The 20,640-nt window shown below is 37.3% G+C and overlaps 1 protein-coding gene across 1 annotated transcript; it reads right to left on the bottom strand.

The window, feature by feature from the left end:
• Positions 1-209: 209 nt before the first annotated feature.
• On the bottom strand, positions 210-19,384 carry LOC129430603 (sodium- and chloride-dependent creatine transporter 1). The gene is made up of 14 exons (XM_073874965.1): positions 18,949-19,384; positions 16,931-17,206; positions 14,424-14,555; positions 13,880-14,159; positions 11,904-12,036; positions 10,992-11,126; positions 10,798-10,901; positions 7,618-7,742; positions 7,357-7,469; positions 6,930-7,070; positions 6,739-6,841; positions 1,827-1,927; positions 1,580-1,750; positions 210-1,210 (listed from the first exon to the last, which is right to left on the bottom strand). The coding sequence occupies exons 1-14, from the start codon at positions 18,965-18,967 to the stop codon at positions 1,079-1,081; spliced, it is 1,965 nt and encodes a 654-aa protein (XP_073731066.1). The 5' UTR covers positions 18,968-19,384; the 3' UTR covers positions 210-1,078.
• Positions 19,385-20,640: the final 1,256 nt, after the last annotated feature.

Below are 20,640 nucleotides of genomic sequence, written 5' to 3'. Positions count from 1 at the left end.
GTCTCTCTAAGCGAGTTCCCAATTCGTCGGTCACGACGTGACGTCTCCGTTCCCTCCTTCAGGGAACGAGGGTTACATCCGTAACCGAGACGTTTCCATGACAACTTGCATCACTATTGTCCAGCAAAACTGGAAAATCCCATTTTCAGAGAATGACTGACTTCGTTTGTGGAAAATCAGGTACAAGAAAGATGAAACGACAACTTCAATGCTCGCATCTACATTTAATGTTGCATCCAATTTTAAGGATATCACTTCAGTGTTTTTTAAAGGACGTAATACATAAATGCATTAAATTAATTCAAGTATTAAAGAATACTCAATTAAAATAAACACCACTTAAAAATAGTTTACATAAATGTCAGTCTATAAAAACCCAGCTAAAGTCATTTTTTATGATTTAATGTTTACAGTAAAAAATCATCCTACATAATCATCATCTACGTAAAATCATCCGACATAATGTAAACAATGTGTGAAAATATAACCTTGATATCTTTAATACTGAAAGATTGAAATCAAACTATGATGCTTCTGATCTTATCATTAGATTATAAAACTTCAGATTGGATTTCACAGACAAAGTCACAAATCACAGATGTTTGCAGCTTACATTGTAAGGATTTAACTTTTATGTTTTCACTTCCTCCACAATTCCAAATGCTACACGTCATACTATACAGTATATAATGCTATGCATTGTTTTTTGATTATAACTTAAAAAAGCACACAAAACAGGCAAATGGTTTTAATCTGTTCTTCACAACACTGCTGTAAGATCCGTGTACGACACAAACACGTAACACTGTACAAACATACTGAATCAGCATACAAGGCACATATACTGTCTGAGCGTCTAGTGTGAGTTTTTTTTAATACAGTACAATTACACTTTAAGTAGTGACCTGAAACAGATGCACATGCTCTGATCTTCAGGTGTTAGGATAACACTGTGTAGGCTAATGGGATATGGTGGATGATCCAAGATAGATGATGATGAGTTTAATGATTGTCTGGCATTTACTTCTGCTCTGTGTGTGTGTGGTTTTGCTTTGTAAGATGAAAGGCTGCGAGTGTTTTAAATGACACTTTCATATAACCGTGTGCTTTTATTTTCTTCTGGCTTTGATAGAAGTCTGTCTTCATTCTCAGGTGGAAGGAACTCGAGGTGATGTCTTCCCCAGATGGGTGTGGTCAGGTATTGCCAACGCTAGAGAGACACATATGTTACACAAAACATATACACAAAAACAATACATTTTGCAGTAGATTTATAGTGTAAGATTATATCATTAATTTTTTTATTTAACCCTGTATTGCTCACCCGACCAACTTGGGTAGTTCAGTGTGATTCAATTAATATGACTTGTTTAAAGTGAACGATTCGTGTGAACGTTTTACTTTTATTAATAATAATGGCTATATAAATACCAGTCCAAACACAGTGTTATACATCTTATGTTTTGTAGTACACTGTCTTAATGAGTAGCTTATGTTTTTTTCTGAATCTGCTTCACGCTACGAATTTAATGACAGATGCTTTTGATAGATACTGTATATATAAACATTACAGTCCCACCTCCATGAGAGAGCCTTTGCAGTGCAGAAGTTTGTAGAGAACGGTGAGAGGTATACAGAGCATGGATGAGAGCGCGAGAAACCAGCCCAACATCTCTCCCCACCACGGGTACACGTACACGGAATTATACACCAATCGCTTGTAGTTGATCACATGGAAGAAGAAAACAGCCTGGGGAACAAACATTATTCACATTTTAATATATTGTGTCTTGAAAGGGAAACTTTCTTTAATATCGAAAACTCACCATACACACTACGGGTGTGACGTAAGACCAACACCACTTCATATACGGTAGAGGACGATAGCCGATCATACAGGCCACATCGTCCATGAAGCGGTCAGCACCTGATAGAAACACACAAAGAGAGATTTATGTATGTGCCTGCATGCTACTTTAGTGCATTCCTATCAAGTTATTATATAAGGATTAAGAGTTAATCTTCGGTTTAGGCTTAACTGCATACAGTATTGTTCAAAATAATAGCAGTACAATGTGACTAACCAGAATAATCAAGGTTTTTAGTATATTTTTATTGCTACGTGGCAAACAAGTTACCAGTAGGTTCAGTAGATTCTCAGAAAACAAACAAGACCCAGCATTCATGATATGCACACTCTTAAGGCTGTGCAATTGGGCAATTGGTTGAAAGGGGTGTGTTCAAAAAAATAGCAGTGTCTACCTTTGACTGTACAAACTCAAAACTATTTTGTACAAAAAAAATTTTTTCTGGGATTTAGCAATCCTGTGAATCACTAAACTAATATTTAGTTGTATGACCACAGTTTTTTAAAACTGCTTGACATCTGTGTGGCATGGAGTCAACCAACTTGTGGCACCTCTCAGCTGTTATTCCACTCCATGATTCTTTAACAACATTCCACAATTCATTCACATTTCTTGGTTTTGCTTCAGAAACAGCATTTTTGATATCACCCCACAAGTTCTCAATTGGATTAAGTTCTGGAGATTGGGCTGGCCACTCCATAACATTAATTTTGTTGGTTTGGAACCAAGACTTTGCCCGTTTACTAGTGTGTTTTGGGTCATTGTCTTGTTGAAACAACCATTTCAAGGACATGTCCTCTTCAGCATAGGGCAACATGACTTCTTCAAGTATTTAAACATATGCAAACTGATCCATGATCCCTGGTATGCGATAAATAGGCCCAACACCATAGTAGGAGAAACATGCCCATATCATGATGCTTGCACCTCCATGCTTCACTGTCTTCACTGTGTACTGTGGCTTGAATTCAGAGTTTGGGGGTCGTCTCACAAACTGCCTGTGGCCCTTGGACCCAAAAAGAACAATTTTACTCTCATCAGTCCAAAAATGTTCCTCCATTTCTCTTTAGGCCAGTTGATGTGTTCTTTGGCAAATTGTAACCTCTTCTGCACATGCCTTTTTTTTAACAGAGGGACTTTGCGGGGGATTCTTGAAAATAGATTAGCTTCACACAGACGTCTTCTAACTGTCACAGTACTTACAGGTAACTCCAGACTGTCTTTGATCATCCTGGAGGTGATCATTGGCTGAGCCTTTGCCATTCTGGTTATTCTTCTATCCATTTTGATGGTTGTCTTCCGTTTTCTTCCACGTCTCTCTGGTTTTGCTCTCCATTTTAAGGCATTGGAGATCATTTTAGCTGAACAGCCTATCATTTTTTGCACCTCTTTATAGGTTTTCCCCTCTCCAATCAACTTTTTAATCAAAGTACGCTGTTCTTCTGAACAATGTCTTGAACGACCCATTTTCCTCAGCTTTCAAATACATGTTCAACAAGTGTTGGCTTCATCCTTAAATAGGGGCCACCTGATTCACACCTGTTTCTTCACAAAATTGATGACCTCAGTGATTGAATGCCACACTGCTATTTTTTTGAACACACCCCTTTCAACTAATTCAACTAATTGCCCATTTGCACAGCCTTAAGAGCGTGCATATTATGAATGCTGGGTCTCATTTGTTTTCTGAAAATCTACTGAACCTACTGGTAACTTGTTTGCCACGTAGCAATAAAAAATATACTAAAAACCTTGATTATTCTGGTTAGTCACATTGTACTGCTATTATTTTGAACAAGACTGTATATAGCTGCAATTTAAGTCTTTCAAAAATGTTTGATTAAATCTCCAAGAATGCATTCCAACATAATCTCATGGTTATTTGTAACCAGGGACAGTTGTGTTTAAGAACCGGATTGAGGTGGACATTCATGCTTGCGTTAATTTTTTGCGATTCACATCGAATGTTTATACAAAATCGCGTGCTTTGTTTTCCTGTAAGATCATGTTGGCATATCGTTACATGTTATAATGTGTCTATGTTGTTGTTATATTGAAACTGCTGTTTGAATGATTTTTGCACATTTTAAGCAGATTTGAAGAATCCGAGGTTGATGTAATTGTATACACACTGCTGTTTTAAATTGTAAATGAGCAAATATTCGATTACAGATCTGATTTTTGCATTAAAACATTACATAGACCAGATGTCTTCAACCTTTTTTAGGCAAAGGACCCTAGAGAGGAGCAGCAGAAACCCCTGTAAAAAGTTAAAATGTTGGATTAACTTTCAAACTTACTTCAAATTGGTATCACGTAATTTTCAACTTAAAATTTCTAACTCTAATCCAAGGGGCAACCTCAATTCATCGACTGGCCACTTGAGGCTAGCTCCCCATGTTAAATAAATATGTTTGTAGCCTGGTACAAAAAGTGTTTTTGGTCTGTATAGCTAATTTTGCCCTTCATGACAACTGTGAGGGGGTTAATTTTTTTTGTAACTCATCCGTTTAAATTATATTAGGCCTTAATGTTCTGCATAATTAAGGGCGTGGCCACTTGAGTGATGGTTGAACAGGCACTGCTGTCACTAGAGTAGAGCTAGGCGGGCGTGGTTTCAGCAACCAGTCACCTCAGCTTCACTCACGTCCTGCCTCTTTACCCCTTAAATGGAATAGTCCATTTTCTTAAAAGAAAAATCCAGACAATTTACTCACCACCATGTCATCCAAAATGTTGGTGTCTTTCTTTGTTCAGTCGAGAAGAAGTTGTGTTTTTTGGGGAAAACATTGCAGGATTTTTCTCATTTTAATGGACTTTAATAGACACCAACAGTTGATACTTGGCTCAACACATAGCAGTTTTTTTCAGCGGAGTTTCAAAGGACTCTAAACGATCCCAAACGAGGCATAAGGGTCTTGTCCAGCGAAACGATTGTCACTTTTGACAAGAAAAATAAAAAATATGCACCTTTAAACCACAACCTCTCGTCTAGATCCGGTCCAGCGCGACCTAACGTAAACGCGTAGTGACGTAGAAAGGTCACGTGTTACATATATAAAACGCACATTTGCGGACCATTTTAAACAATAAACTGACACAAAGACATTAATTAGTATCATTCGACATACAACAACGTCGGAATGGTCCTCTTTCTCATCACTTGTAAACTCTGGTTCATAGTTTCGCGTTCGTCCTCTATGACCTCTTGACGTATTGCATGGGGTCATGCTGGCGCATCACGACCGGATCTAGATTAGAAGTTGTGGTTTAAAAGTGCATTTTTTTTTTTCTTGTCAAAAATGACAATCGTTTTGCTAGATAAGACCCTTGTGCCTCGTTTGGGATCGTTTATAGTCCTTTGAAACTCCGTTGAAAAAAACTGTTAAGTGTTGAGTTAAGTATTAAATGTTGGGCTCTATTAAAGTCCATTAAAATGAGAAAAATCCTGCAATGTTTTCCTCAAAAAACACAATTTCCTCTCGACCGAACAAAGAAAGACATAAACACTTTGGATGACATGGTGGTACATTCTCTGGATTTTTTAAGAAAATGGATTATTCCTTTAAGCTAAACGATCTTCAGAAACCTAAGGGTGACGTCACGGACACTATGTCCATCTTTTTTACAGTCTATGCTTTAAGCTTACATTTTTTAGATGTTACCAACTAAAGTAATTTTAAAAAGTTTTTTTACACTTAAAGTGAGAAAATAAAAGTTGACAAAAAGTAATTTATTTAATTGTTACAAATTAAAGTCTTTGTTTACTTATTGTTTTTGCTTAGGGGCGGGACACACCAAAGCTTTTTTACACGGCTGAAAGCCAAGCGGAAAAACCGCCAAGCACCGGCTTTCAGCGTGGAAAAAAAACACTAGCTGCTGGCTTATTTAAAAAACGCAGAGCTTACACTGTAAACAATTGAAAACATACGCCGGCTGCAGGCGTAAAAGCTTTGGTGTGCACGCCCCCTTAAAAATAAGAAAATAAAAAAGTTGACAAAAGTAATTTATTTATGTGTTACAAATTAAAGTATTTTTTACTTATTGTTTTCACCTAAAGTGAGAAAATAAAAGTTGACAACTTAATTTGTTTAGGTGCTACAAATTAAAGTATTTTTTAAAAGAAGATCCAACTTTTACATTTTACAGTGCATCAAATTATGTTTGGATTTACATAGTTTGTTATGATGGTTACGTTACACATATTAAAATAATACTTTTTTTGCATACTACATAATTTAACTTTATCTTGGGAAAATAATGCTCATTTTAATCAAGTATACATTTTATTATTAGCTTATTAACGCATTTTTGTATGATACCCAATTACATTTTTTAAAAGAAATGTATTACCACCACAGATCCCCGAGAGTCTCAGGACCCCCTTTTGAAGACCCATGACATATTTATTTATTAATGTGGTAAAACAACAACTTGAAGGTATAGCGGAAGATTTTCTTTTTCCGGGTGGATCATCAAGACTATTGGTCATCCCATTTGTCAGTCATTCTGGTGATATGTTGACGTAAGGCCGTCGTACGTGCTCGTCCCTAGGTTCGCTTTCTGCGCAGTGGAGCGGCGGTTCTTTTTAAAAATTCGGGAAAATCTTCCACTATACCTTTAAATTATTTGTACAGTTAAAACTTGACTCAGTTCTGATGAAGCAGTCGCCATTTTGTTATGTCACAGCCAGCAAGTCTTAGATCCGCCCCCCAACCCACTAGTTTTTCTGCTTCCAATGGAGTAAGAGAGAGTGTGAAAACTATGTTTGATTCATAAGAATGCTATTATAGGACCAACAAAAGATCCAGCAACACGTCCTACTTGGCAAAATTACAGTCTCTGTGTAAGCTTGATTACAGATTGTTACCATACACCCAGGCCACCACCACGCACTCCCAGAAGGCTTGCCAAAGCAGAGTAATTCCACTCGCAGAGTAATAATCAAACAATTGAAACACATACATCCCTCCCTAGAAAGAGAGAGAGAGAGAGAGAGAAACAATATGAGTTTTGTATTATTTGATACAACAGATATCAACAGATATATCGGATACATACCTCTGTTACCATAGAAAGATCAATAGTAAAACAGGTAAAGCAGCAGACTGCAACAACAACTTCACGACGCAGAGATCCGAGGAAGGATTTGGGGGGCAACATGTCCATGATTCCTGTGATAAAACCTTCAACGCCCACAAACTAAAAGACAATCAAAAACATATCAGAAAGAAGATTTCAAGCTAGCATGGCCAAAACAGCTTATCTTGTTGAAAAGGAGGCTGATAATCTAACCAGAAAATATGTGGGCAACAAGGTCAATGTGCCAAACCATTTTTGTTATGAACGAATCTCTGTTTAACAGGATACCTTCTTTAAACTCGCAAGATAACTCACATTTTTTGTATAACTTGAATCAGTTAAGTTGCCAGCATACTTAAATTTTTATCAGAAAAATCAAGTAATATGTGAGTGGGAGGGGCCTCACCTGACTGTCCAATCCTAGCACCAGGAGCATAAGAAAGAAGAGTACCGCCCACAGCGGTGCTAACGGCATGAGCGACACTGCTTTTGGATAAGCAATAAATGCTAACCCAGGACCTGAGAGAGAACATATATATATATATGAAATGATTTCAGATGGTAGTTCGAAAAATACTATTAGGTGCTATGTCTACACATTATGGTAGTTCATTATAACAATAAAGGGGAAAATGAAAGAAGAGACTATGTTGATGTGTTGTCTCACCACTTTCAGCCACATTACTGATGTCAACGCCCTGTTCTGCTGCCATAAAACCCAGAACTGAGAAGACAACAAATCCTGCGAAGAAGCTTGTGCCGCTGTTTATGAGAGCCAAAACAAATGCATCCCTACAGTGAGAGAGAAAAATCATCATGGGATCAGTAAAGAAGAGAATGGGGTCGAGCTGGATGAACTCACTCAACCTCTGGATGATCAGAACAAATGTATGCGAGTATACACACACACTCCAGGGATGCAGGAGGATTGTGTAGATAAAACATCTTTTGGCAGGAAGGCCATTGTTTCATTACCGTTTCTATATATAGACAACGTACACCACTGTACACAAAACTGTACTGTAGTACATAAACCGAGGGACCAAAATTCTGTGAATTGAATTTAATCCTGAAAATACACCAAACATTTTAAGATCAATTTAAAACATGTAACTGTGGAAATATCAAAAATGTGCACTACTGTATTTCTAGGTCACCAATGACCAATCAAATAAGCAGCTTTAGAAATTTTTAACACCGAAATAAAAAAATACCCCGATACCGTGCCCAGGATTTGTTCCCTATTCGTTTGATTATGGTTCATACACAGTGCCAATGATTGTCTGAAATCTGTGGATGCATCACACATCCCATAAGATCCCTTAAAGACACATGATATCAGTATGAGACGTGTAATGCAGGGCTTCTCTATTCTTAGCCTCAGACTTCACACCCCCGGACCGTTTGAACACTTCAGCATATTTCCAAGTCGTCCTCTGATTGGTTAAATAATACAGGATTTTCTGAAGATGTGTGTGTTGCGATCTTTAACGGTCCACCCGGAAACAAAGCTGTCTGATCAAAGAAGAAAGCCTTCATGTTTACACTGGTGACAATATGCTTCAATAAGATCGAATAAATGTAATGCTGCAAAAAAGTAAAAACTTCAGAGACGTTCGTAAAATAACAAAATCTATCTAAATAACTACTTACTAAAAAAGTAATATATTTTATTTGTTTATTCTGCATACCATGTGACCATTACACACTACATTATATCAGAAAACTTAGTGCAAAATGAGCAGACAAGATTTATGTGCCAATAAAAGAAAATTACCATATGAAGGCCCAATAACAGGTAATAATAACAATAACTATGTAAAATAAACTTTAAAATATATAAAAAAGTTTTTGATGTTAAACATGCAAATGTTCTATTAAAAAATTACTTAAAATATTAGGGGGGTACTTAATAGGTAAATAATTTAGGTCAATGGGGTTCGGCTAACAAAAAAGTTTGAAAAAAAAGTTTTTGTAATGTATTTGTAATTGTGCACTTGGTGAAATATTTTCTGCAGCGTTTCAAGTTTGCTTATTTTTTTCTGAGTCGATCATAAAGTAGCACATCACATACCGTTTCCATTAAAGGGGACATTTCACAAGACTTTCTAAAAATGTCAAATAAATCTTTGGTGTCCCCAGAGTACATATGTAAAGTTCTAGCTCAAAATATCCCATAAATAATTTATTATAACATGATACAATTGACACTATGTAGGTGTGAGCAAAAATGTGTGGGTGTGTCCTTTAAAATGCAAATTAATTGATCTCTGCCTTACGGTACATTCACACGGGCGTAAGCGTTAACGTTTGATGGAAACACATGCTCCGGTCTTCCATTAACGTAATTGTCTGACTCTGCCTAGGTTATTTGCATAAGGCGATCTGATTGGCTGACGCATGTGTTGGCTCTTGAAAAGTTTAGAAATGTTCAACTTATGCCGAGAGCAACGGCAGTGACGCAGCGCCGACGGATCCACAATTCAGTTCGGCAACGCATGACGTCACCCATTAAAAGTGAATTGAAAGCGTTACCGCTTACACCCCGTATGAATGTACCGTTAAAGGGATAGTTCACCCAAAATTGAAAATTTTGTCATCATTTACTCACTGTCATGTTGTTAAAAACCTGTATAAATTTCTTTGTTCTAATGAACACAAAGGAAGATATTTTGAGGAATGTTTGTAACCAAACCATTGGTGGACCCCATTTACTTCCATAGTATTCTTTTTTCCTACTATGGAAGTTAATGGGGTCCATGAAATGTCTGTTTGGTTGCAGACATTTTTTATCTTAAACGTTGATCTGCATTAAATCCCCCGGTCAAAGAGTTGCACGATAACTACGCTGCTGAGACAATACATGCATCCTCACTACAACACACCCCTTACGACACGGTTCCTGATCCACGCAATGTTATTAGGTCCTCATTCCGGAATCATTCCTAGGATCTATGGACAGTTTCAGCAGTAACAACATAAACAAGCGGCTGTCGTGGTCCGCATGTAACTTCCGGTAAACTCCGCTAAGAATAGCCTAAATAACAACAAAGTTCTTTAAACGTAGTTTATTTATATAACTATAAAAAACAACAAAGATTACCTAGGAAACCAAAACAGACGAGGCATTTGTTCAAGAGATCAGTTTAGCAACTAGTCTGACCATTAAAAAAAAAAACGGAAGTAAAGTTCGGATCCAGACGTGTATCGCGTCAGCGCACGTGCGTCCGATGGAACCGTCTATACCAAGACATGTTTGCGTTCAAACAGAAGGCTTTTAATAGTAATTTTCTGGGATCAATACACTGTGTAAAGGTTTTTTTTGTGACACTGATCTTGCTAACTCGCTAGCCAGATCACAATGTCACAATGTTTGGATAGGAGCAAAAACACTGTTTTTGTGTGTACCTTTAAATGCAAATGAGCTACTGCTCCTCACTCCCTTACCAAAAGAGAGTGGTCCCTTTTCATAGAGAAGCATAGAGAAAATAGCGGACAGCGTACAACTTACTAAAGGGAGAAACTATATAAATACAGGACTGTCAGTCAACTGACGTGGGTGGGGCTTTAGCAGACTGCCGTGGGTGGGGCTTTAGCAGTGTGACATCACATTGCTAAGGGAATTAAAACGGCATGTCTAATAAGACTGCTTTGGTTTAATGGGGATTAAAACATTTTTTCATTGTAGGATTATTGTGTTTATAGACTGCCACCAATTCATGTCCAAACAGTGCTTCTATCAATTTTGTTACAAACTTTGTCCACTCTTATATAATAATTACACGTTTTAGGTAAAACATTGCAAAATTAAATTTACAAATGTTTGTGCGTGTGACATTTGACTTACTGGTAACAGTTGTTGTTGAAGCGATTGTAGCTCCCGAGGGCCGTGAGGGCTCCAAGACCAATAGCGTAAGAAAAGAAAATCTGTGTGGCAGCGTCGATCCATACCTGCCATCATCATCGTCATGACAACTATAATTACATAACCACGTCATCTCTATTATTGCTTTGAACATATAAAAAAACACTCAATCTGACCTGCGGATGTGACAGCTTGCTCCAGTCTGGTTTTAAGTAGTAAATAATGCCATTACGAGCTCCTGGCAATGAGATCCCATGAAACAACAAGACAACCAGGACCAGGTATGGAAACAGAGCTGTGAAATATACAACCTGGACACAAACACACATTTAAGTTTGCAGATAAACATAAAAACAAGGTGCAAATTGGGATCTTTATCTAAAATGATCTACTTTTTAAGTAAGTGAACATCTGTAAACAAAACTGTTATTGGTTAATATAGATATGTGACCTATATCTCACTTCTAAAACTTAACCTGTAACAGAACAAAGAAAAGGCCCACGCAAAATCTAAATGAAGACATACCACAAACTTCTGTTTGATACAAAACTATACTTTATCCCTGACTGCAGCCTTCAATAACATTTTTAAAAACAAGATCTATTTATGAATTTCAACTTTAACTTAGAATTTTTCTCCAATATATAACTAAGTAGACCTGTATACATTCATATAAGTTCTGCCTATGTGTTACTATGTACACTACACTATATAAGATTATAGATGTTTATAGGACTCAAAGCTTACATTATTATCATTTATACCACGGGTCTGTTGAATGCTGCATTCTGATTGGCTGAGAAATGTTCTATGGGTGTTGATTATTTTTCTGTAAACCGCACACCTAACTTGTCAAACGTCTTAAAAATAGGCACCAGAGCAATGTTTGTGGTAACCGTGCTATAAGTGGAATAATTGACTCCGGTCCTTTGAATTATTTGAAAATAATGCACACCTGCGGTGTAACGGCACGACGCGAATTACCACCTTGGTGTGCATTATTTTCTTATAATTCAATGGCTGTCGTCAATTATTCCTTACATAATATTATAGGACTTTCAACATAAACATATACACATGCTTATACCTTTCCAGCGGACTTCACACCCTTCCAGATGCAGAAGTAAACGATGATCCATGTAGCAACCAGGCACAAGACCATGTAAACGTTTATGTCACCCACTTCATCCAAACCACCGGACAGACGGAGGACTTTACGCCTGACGGGGGAAGAAATGTATTTTACAGCATCTGAACAGGACTTTGACATCCTAAAATCCATATTTTCTGTCTTTGCAACTCAGTTGATTGACTCTAGTTTGGGATCGCTTAGTGTATTTTTTTGCTAAATACTGTAGGACAAATAGATTCTTAGACAACAACATTCGTACTAGGGATGCACGATATATCGGCCGACATATCGTTATCGGCCGATAACTGCTTATTTTTAATATTATCGGTTATCGGTCTGATAGCAAAATTAAGGCCGATAAATGAAAGCCGATAAATGATGGATTATTTTGGTTTGTTGAACCACTTCACTTGCTCATTGCTGGCCATGTGGAGTTTTGATTGGTGCTTTCCATGACATAGCACGAAGATGACACGTGTTGCGGGCTTAAGAAGAGTATGCTAGTCTAGCGCAAAGACAAGATGTCCGCGGTCTAGGAGTTTTTCATTGTGAAAATAATATGAATATTTTTCGGCCTTATATATATATATATATATAGGCCCCCAAATATAAAGAGTTATCGGCCAAAATTTCCATATCGGTGCATCCCTAATTCGTACCATTTTCTGGTTTCCTTCTTATTTTTAGAGACGGTTTATTACAATCCAGAAATACATCCTACTTTGAAAAATCAGAGTGACTAATTTGGATTAGAGTCTTGTTTGAAAGAGGCAACACTTGAACCAAGGTTATTATAACCCCTTAAAATCTGCAAACCTGCCGGTGGGTCCAAAATTGCATCATCAAAATTTTTGTTGAGCACAAATTATTTTGTAAAATAGGATCTTTTTTTTTTCAATTTACTCCAAAGTATGTGGGCAGATGACTCTTAAATTCAGGCATGCCCAATTCTGCAAAAAACAAATTAATTATACTGCAGAGCGAGCCAACATGTCTTAAACATCCAAAGATAATGTACTGTATATAAAATTGTAGTTTCAGAGGACTCTAAATGATCCCAAACGAGGCATAATAGTCTTATCTAGCGAAACGATTATCATTTTTGGCAAGAAAAAAATATGCACTTTTGGACCACGGCTTCTCTTCTTCCTCCGGCTGTGTGGCGCGCCCGCGCGACCTCACGTAATTGCGTCGAAAAGATCACGCGTTACATATATGAAACACACATTTGCAGACCTTTTCAAAGACATTAATTAGTATCATTCGACATACAACAACGTCGTAATGGTCCTCTTTCTCCACACTTGTAAACACTGGGGCGTAGTTTCGATACGTCAACCGTGACCTCTTGACGTGATGACGTATTGTGTGAGGTCACGCTGGCTCGTCACACAGCCGGAGGAAGACAAGAACTTGTGGTTTTAAAGTGCATATTTTTTATATCGTTTTGCCAGATAAGACCCTTATGCCTCGATTGGGATCGTTTAGAGTCCTTTGAAACTGCAATTTTAAACTGCATTAAAACTGTTATGTGTTGGGGTCCATTAAAGTCCATTAAAATGAGAAAAATCCTGGAATGTTTTCCTCAAAAAATATAAATCTTCTCGACTGAAGGAGGGACATCAACATTTTGGATGACATGGTGGTGAGTAAATGATCTGGATTTTTTTTTTAAAAAGGACTTATCTTTTGAGTGAAGTAATTTCACTTCAATGGCAAATGAAAAGGTTATTAGTCAGTAATTGAAATGCCTTATCATGTCACTTTAGTCATTTCATTGATATTTAACAAAATTTACTGTCTTTCACTGCAAAATCCTCTAGTGCATGCAAAAAAGTCACTCTTCACTATTCTTTTGGAATACTGTATCATACTGTATCATCAAATTAACAAACTACTGTGTCTGGAAATAATGAAATTAAAACACTTACTCCCAGAATTCCATCACAGACGATTTCAGGCCCGTAGGCTCCAAGCAGCTGGCAGTAGTGTTGAGGGTGGAGACATTAAAAGAGGACGAGGGCAGCGATTGATTGAAACACACCCGGCTGAAGTTAGTGGTACAGTTGGCTGTGTTCCACTCGTGTCCACAGGAGGCCCACGGCAGAGGAGAAGTGAAAGAGTGAACCAAAAAGTACAGGGCCCATGCCAGAACCATGATGTAGTAGGTGTTGCAGAAGAACACAATCACCATTGATGCCAGACCAAGTCCTGGATGAGAAAGAGATGTTATATATCCACATCCTGGTCGAATACACAGTAATACAAAATTAAACAGTACAAGGATAATGCAAATCAGACAATTAAGATATATGATCTTGCATTATCCTCGTACTGTTTAATATTAAAAAACAGACTGATCAAATATTCTGTTTTTCCATTAATAATAATATAAAGCAGAAACTGGGCATTGATTTGTTTTACGAGAAGCTGTAGGGTGTGTAAAAATACTTCTGGCTGCTAATAATACTCCACCTTTAAAAAGAGGGGCGATGTTCCATGTCTGGACCCCACCTTGTTTCATGAACTGACCCAAGGCGATTTCAAGGAAGAATACGGGAATGCCCCCGAAAAACACCATCAGAATATAGGGGATGAGAAACACACCTGAAACACATCCATAAAATCAACACAAAAACATGCTTAGTGTTTTTGCTCATGAACACTTAAATGTTTTAACTGCACCTAAATAAAATGTAAATCTCTAAAATACTGCATTCGAAGGCAACATTCCAAGGCAGAAAGGCATACATCCAAATCCAATGTTTGATTTACTTCCTAAGAATAATTGACAACAGGCCATTCATTTATTTGAAAAAAATACACATCCGCAGTGTAACAGTACTCTGTTTCGTGCTGCATTACCTCCTTAGGTCTGCATTACTTTCGAAAAATTGAACGGCCCGTCATCAATTATTCCTTACGTATATCCCACCATAAGAGTCCGAGTCGGGTTCAAGAGAGTGCAAATCAGAAAACAAGTCTCCCTTTGCAATCCTGTAGTTAAAAGACAGATAAGAAATCCAACCTCGAGACACAACTGACACTGTTCTTGAGATAAGAAACGCTTTTGACACTGACACTACTGACACGCATCAACGCAAAAACAAACAAGAGAACAGATAATGGTAAGTACCATAAAACACCACCTACATAGGTCAGAAAAATGGCAAGAAGTATGGAGAACAAAGAACATAGTGTCACTTCAGTCTGTTTTGCCCATGGTCTAACCTTCTGAATTATCTTAGCTAGATACTTTATTCTGTTTATTCATTTTGAAAGTCCAACAGCTCTGAAGGACGCCTGATCATTTCTAAATGATATTTTTTTACAGGTAAGGACATGGAGCAAAAAATTGCAAAAATTATCCAGAGACGGTTTTACATGTCTATTTACAACCTAAGGATTTATCCTCAGAATGAAATGGTCTATTACCTTATTTGGAAGAGTCATGAATAATAATGTTGAGCTCTGCTCTGATTGGCTGTTTCTCAGAGCAGTTCATTTCAGTAGCTCTGTGTGTGTGTAAACAGACGTTATGTTTGAGCCAGTATCAGACAAAGATACAAATTTTGAGGAATAATCAATTATTCGGAAATTATGCAAAACGTAACTGTAACATCAATAGTAGAACTTCAGCCTAAACGCTGTCATATAGAGACAGAGCGCAGCGCGTCACAACCTGAAAACCACGCCCACCGGGGGGGAAAGCAATCCAACAGTCTCCATTGACTTTGTATTGCAAAAGGCCGCCTCCTTGTCATTTCTGGCTTATAACAAAAAACTGAATAATGCCTAAAAGCTGCTTTGGGACAATATGTACAGCTAACAAGCCAAAGAACCCAGAAATAAGTTTTTATAAGCTGTCGAGCCGTAAAACCCAGTCTTTAAGGAGAATAAAGTGGATCGCCGACTACGTTTCCCCCTATTGGACGCAGTTTTACTAATAGGAGTACTATGAAAAGTTGCCTGTTTCCATTTCTGTGTCTAAAGGCTCGTTTTTTGAAGTCGACAGCTTATAAAAAATGATTTATTTATTTTTTTGGCGTGTTAGATGTACACCTTGTCACACAGCAGCTTTTAGGTATTATTCTGTTTTTAAGTTTAATCTGTAAATAAGTTTTTATAGGCTGTCGACCCCAAAAAACGAGCGTTTAAAGACACAAAAATGGATACAGGCAACTTTTCATAGTACTTCTATTAGTAGAACTGCGTCCACTAGGGGGAAACTTAGTCGGCGATCCACTTTATTCTCCTTAAAGGCTGGTTTTACGGCTCGACAGCTTATAAAAACTTATTTCTGGGTTCTTTGGCTTGTTAGCTGTACATATTGTCACACAGCAGCTTTTAGGCATTATTCAGTTTTTTGTTATAAGCCAGAAATGACAAGGAGGCGGCTTCTCGCAGTGCAGGGTCAGTGGAGACGGTTGGATTGATTTCCCCCCCGGTGGGCGTGGTTTTCAAATTTGCATAACGGCGCTCTGTCTCTATAGCACTAACTAGCATATAGCGCTAGCTAAGCAGTCCCACCTTGGTTTTTAGCATTGTAACAACATTGTAATTAATTTAATGTTGGGGATTACATCTCGACTGTAACCTCACAGTCTCCGTTTTTTCAGCTGTCTTTTACATGCAGGAGGTTTACATTAGAAGGAGGAAACAATAGTGTTTGAGGCCCGCGATATATTATTACTATGTACAGAACTCTTATTATTCATCTATGTTTAGCTAAATACAGTTTTGCACCTTTAAAACATATAAACTCGTACAAATAAAGGTGCTTAATAAAAGGTTCTTCACAATTATGCTATAGATAGAAGAACCATATTTTGGTTCCTCAAAGATCAATTCAGTGAAAGGTCCTTAGAAGAACCATTTCTTTCTTCTCTTTTTCCAGTACAAAGAACCTTTTTCTGCTTTCACAATCTGCGTAAGGAATATAAATTCAATCATAGTATTAAATATATGTGCGTGTATCTCACCTCCTCCGTTCTTATAACAGAGGTATGGAAATCTCCAGACGTTTCCAAGGCCAACGGCAAATCCCACACAGGACATGATAAAGTCCATCTGTCTACTCCAAGTTTGTCGATCTGAATGGCCCAGTTCTGCGGTGGGATTGCCTGCATCCACCAGACCCGTGCACACACTCGCTGCACCCGTCTCTGTGTTTGACACCTGTGCGTCTGACACCAGGGGGCGGCCGGATTCTGCTTCCTCTTGAGATTCATCCTGACATGAGCCTCCATCACTGGAGAGACAGACGTAGAGAGAGAAAGCTCTGAAAGTAGATGACATACTTACAGTCTCCTTACACACTCCTACACATTTTCACTATTCATCTGTTCCCACTATTTGTGTCTTTATGTCACACAGACTGTAATCTTGTCTGTAGTATTTTTACACTGCATAAAATGACTTTCTTACTTAGTATTAAGAGGGTAGCACACGGCGAGCAGCTCAGCGTCGCGTCTAGGACACTTGGAGGTATCGTACACCGGAGGTGCACATTAAATAGCGCAAGCTTTGTCAGATAGCGTCTACTTCAAAATGCTAAATATACGCGAACAGCCAACTTAATCGTTAATGATTATGGACAAATATGATGTTATTTAATGTTAAACTATGTGAGTGGTGCTGTGTGGCGTGACAGGTATTTGAGCAACTTCCTGAGTCAAAGCTGGGTGGCGCGTGTGCGTATACTCATAGCAAACAATGTGTTCTATTTTTTAAGAACGGCGCGGCGCTGAGCTGCGCGGCCCTTGTGCGACCCCCTTTAGAGTTTTTTAGAACAGCGCAGCATGTCCTGTGTGCAACCCCCTTTAGGGCTGCCAAAAGATTAATCGCAATTAACCACATTCAAAATAAAAGTTTGTTCTTTATATATGTGTGTGCACTACGTGAAATTATTTTGAATATATAAATACACAATCATGCATGTATGAATTAAAGAAACATTTACATATAAATTTATTCAGATTTAAATATTTTTATATATACATTTTAAAAAATTATACATAAATATCATGTTTTTAAATGTATACATGTATGTGTGTATTTATAAATATATAATTACAAACAACACACACACAAATATATTATGCAAACACAAACTTTTATTTTGTATGCAATTAATTAAAGTCTAGTTTTTAGACAAAAAAGATCATATTTAAGTGAATTTGTACATAAAACAATAAAGATGTGCCAATGGGGTGGCCACAAAAGTACCCAATTGGCAGATATTTTTTGCTTGCTTTAAGCAAAATTCACTTAAAATGTATATTTTTTGTCTAAAAACTAGGTAATTTTGCTCATCAAGAAAATTATATATTTGTACTAAAAACAAGACAAAATCCTAAGTAAGAAAGTCATTTTTTGGGTTAGGTGTAGACGGTAAAAAGCACATTTCTCACACACAGTGGCCTAAATGTAAAAGTTTGTGATTTTTTTATTTTCATTTAAACTTGATTAGACAAATGCTATGATGAAAATGCATTTTTGCATTCCTATTCCTATCGATAATTCAAATCCAAGCAAGTTTAAGACCACGTGGTTTATAATAGTACACTTCCATTAAAATAAAAAATATGTGCAAATAACGTCAAATAAGGTAAATCTACTACTTGTCTCATAAGTTTGGACTCTCCATTGTACATACAAATACACAAAGACAAAACTAAACACAGACCGATTTCTGTGTTCCTATGACATCAGTGGCATTTCATGTCAGAGATGCAGCTGAATCCAGATTGAAGCAGACTGAAGGAAAGTATACTGTATGTGAGTCACTGTTAGAAAGAGGAAACGCACTATGCACGTATACACGTGTTAATGTGATCGACCTCTTTAAGGGTTTGTCATTATAATTAAGACAATAACTCAATTTAATGTCAATGTATAGGTTAGATCACGGATATCTGTGTAATAACATGCATTTAAATGTCACTGATATGTTTAAATAAGCCACCAAACAGCTGAATAAAGTCATTCTTACTGGAGAAATGCTCTTCGGGCGACATGACGTGCGCCGGCCAGCAGTTGCGTCTCGCGCCTGACAGGACGCAAATAACGGTTCTTCGCGTTTTTTGGTTTTTGTAATTCGTGTCGTTCGGTATGTAGTCTCTCTGTCTGTTTGTATAAAATATATCTTCGACCGTAGGTTGATGAGATTGAGCTCTAAATTATAATCATTTAAGTGCGACAGTCGACTAATGTAACGGTCTCAAAAGCAGTCGACGAAGCACTTGAAGGTAAGCCTGAAGAATCGCATGGATGTCGGTTAAACGAGATGAATAAGAGTCCTGAGGGATCCGCCGGTGATGTACGTTATATATCGCAAAAGCAGGTGTGATGTAGCGCTCTTGTCGGTGGATATAACGCTGCACAAATCATCAACCCTCCGCTCTCAGCGATCCGGTTTGCGCTCGACGCGTCGCTACTATTGGTTGAGGACGTGCGCTCCTCTGTGATTGGCTGAAGAACGCGCGCTGCTCTATGATTGGCTGAAGGTCAGGCCGACGTCACACGCGAACGCGTACTTGATGCAGACGCGTCCTGACACAATATCCTTTACAAAACAACCTATGTATTTCAACTTTGGCTGAATTAACTAAGTGTAGTTAGTTAAAAGACATATTTTATATTTATACTTATCATTTGTATGTTATTATTGCAAATTCTCTATGTATGTTACACTCCTGTTTTTAAATAACCTTCTTTTCGGGCCATTTCCAAGCTGTTTCCAAACCATGTCTGGTTTAATTGATATTTGTCATCTATCATATTAATCAAATAAATGTCTCAGTAAAAATATACAGTGTCCTTAGATTACAATCTTTTTATGTAGACAATAGAAATTGCAATAAGACTTTGTTTCTATATTACATATGTAATAATTGTCCTGAATTCTGCTGCTTTGCAATTACAATGCAATTTGAATTTGACCTATAACATACCTTATATTGGTTTTATTGCGTTATTGTATGTTTTTTATTTTATAGATGTATTAGAAGATATATATAAGATCTATAGACCAGTGGTTCTCAAACTTTTTCGGCGTGAAGCCCCCCTTGTATACTTGGCCTCCCAAAGAAAATTTATGACATAAAACATTCCAAAACATAATATTTAAATTAAACTTAAGTAGTAGTGCTGTTTGTTAGTCACCTTATTTTCCAGAGATTTAGTTACACAGAATTTATGATAAATTTATTTTATAAAATGTCATAAAACTGCCCACCCGTAAGCTACTTTAGTTCAGTGTTTCTCAACCAGGAGTCCGGGGGCCCACTGGGGGGCCTCAACAAATTTCCAAGATGACTTAAATTATTAAAAATAAGGCAAAAAAGCATTACAATAAGTTAAAACATCAAGATGTTTCTTATTGTTTGGTTATTTTTGCAATGAATATACATCTGTCTAGTCACGCCAAGCACTGATATTGATATATACCTTTAAATATTGTTCTGGGCAATAGGAGGCCCTTGAGTAAAAAAGTTGAGAACATGAATAAATAAATGTAAACTACTATTAATGAGGCTCATTTTAGTTCCACATTAAGATATTCAAAGCCATGTACTTAATATAATAACAGGCAGCTGAAATGTAATAGGCCTAATTGCATGAATATATTGCAAAGTCTTAAGACAAGCAAGCAATTTGCAGTTTTAGTATTTTCCTTTAGAGTTGTATG

This window comes from Misgurnus anguillicaudatus, chromosome 13 (genome assembly GCF_027580225.2).
Source record: "Misgurnus anguillicaudatus chromosome 13, ASM2758022v2, whole genome shotgun sequence".
Classification (NCBI taxonomy): domain Eukaryota; kingdom Metazoa; phylum Chordata; class Actinopteri; order Cypriniformes; family Cobitidae; genus Misgurnus; species Misgurnus anguillicaudatus.
This window is presented reverse-complemented; position numbering and strand designations above follow the sequence as displayed.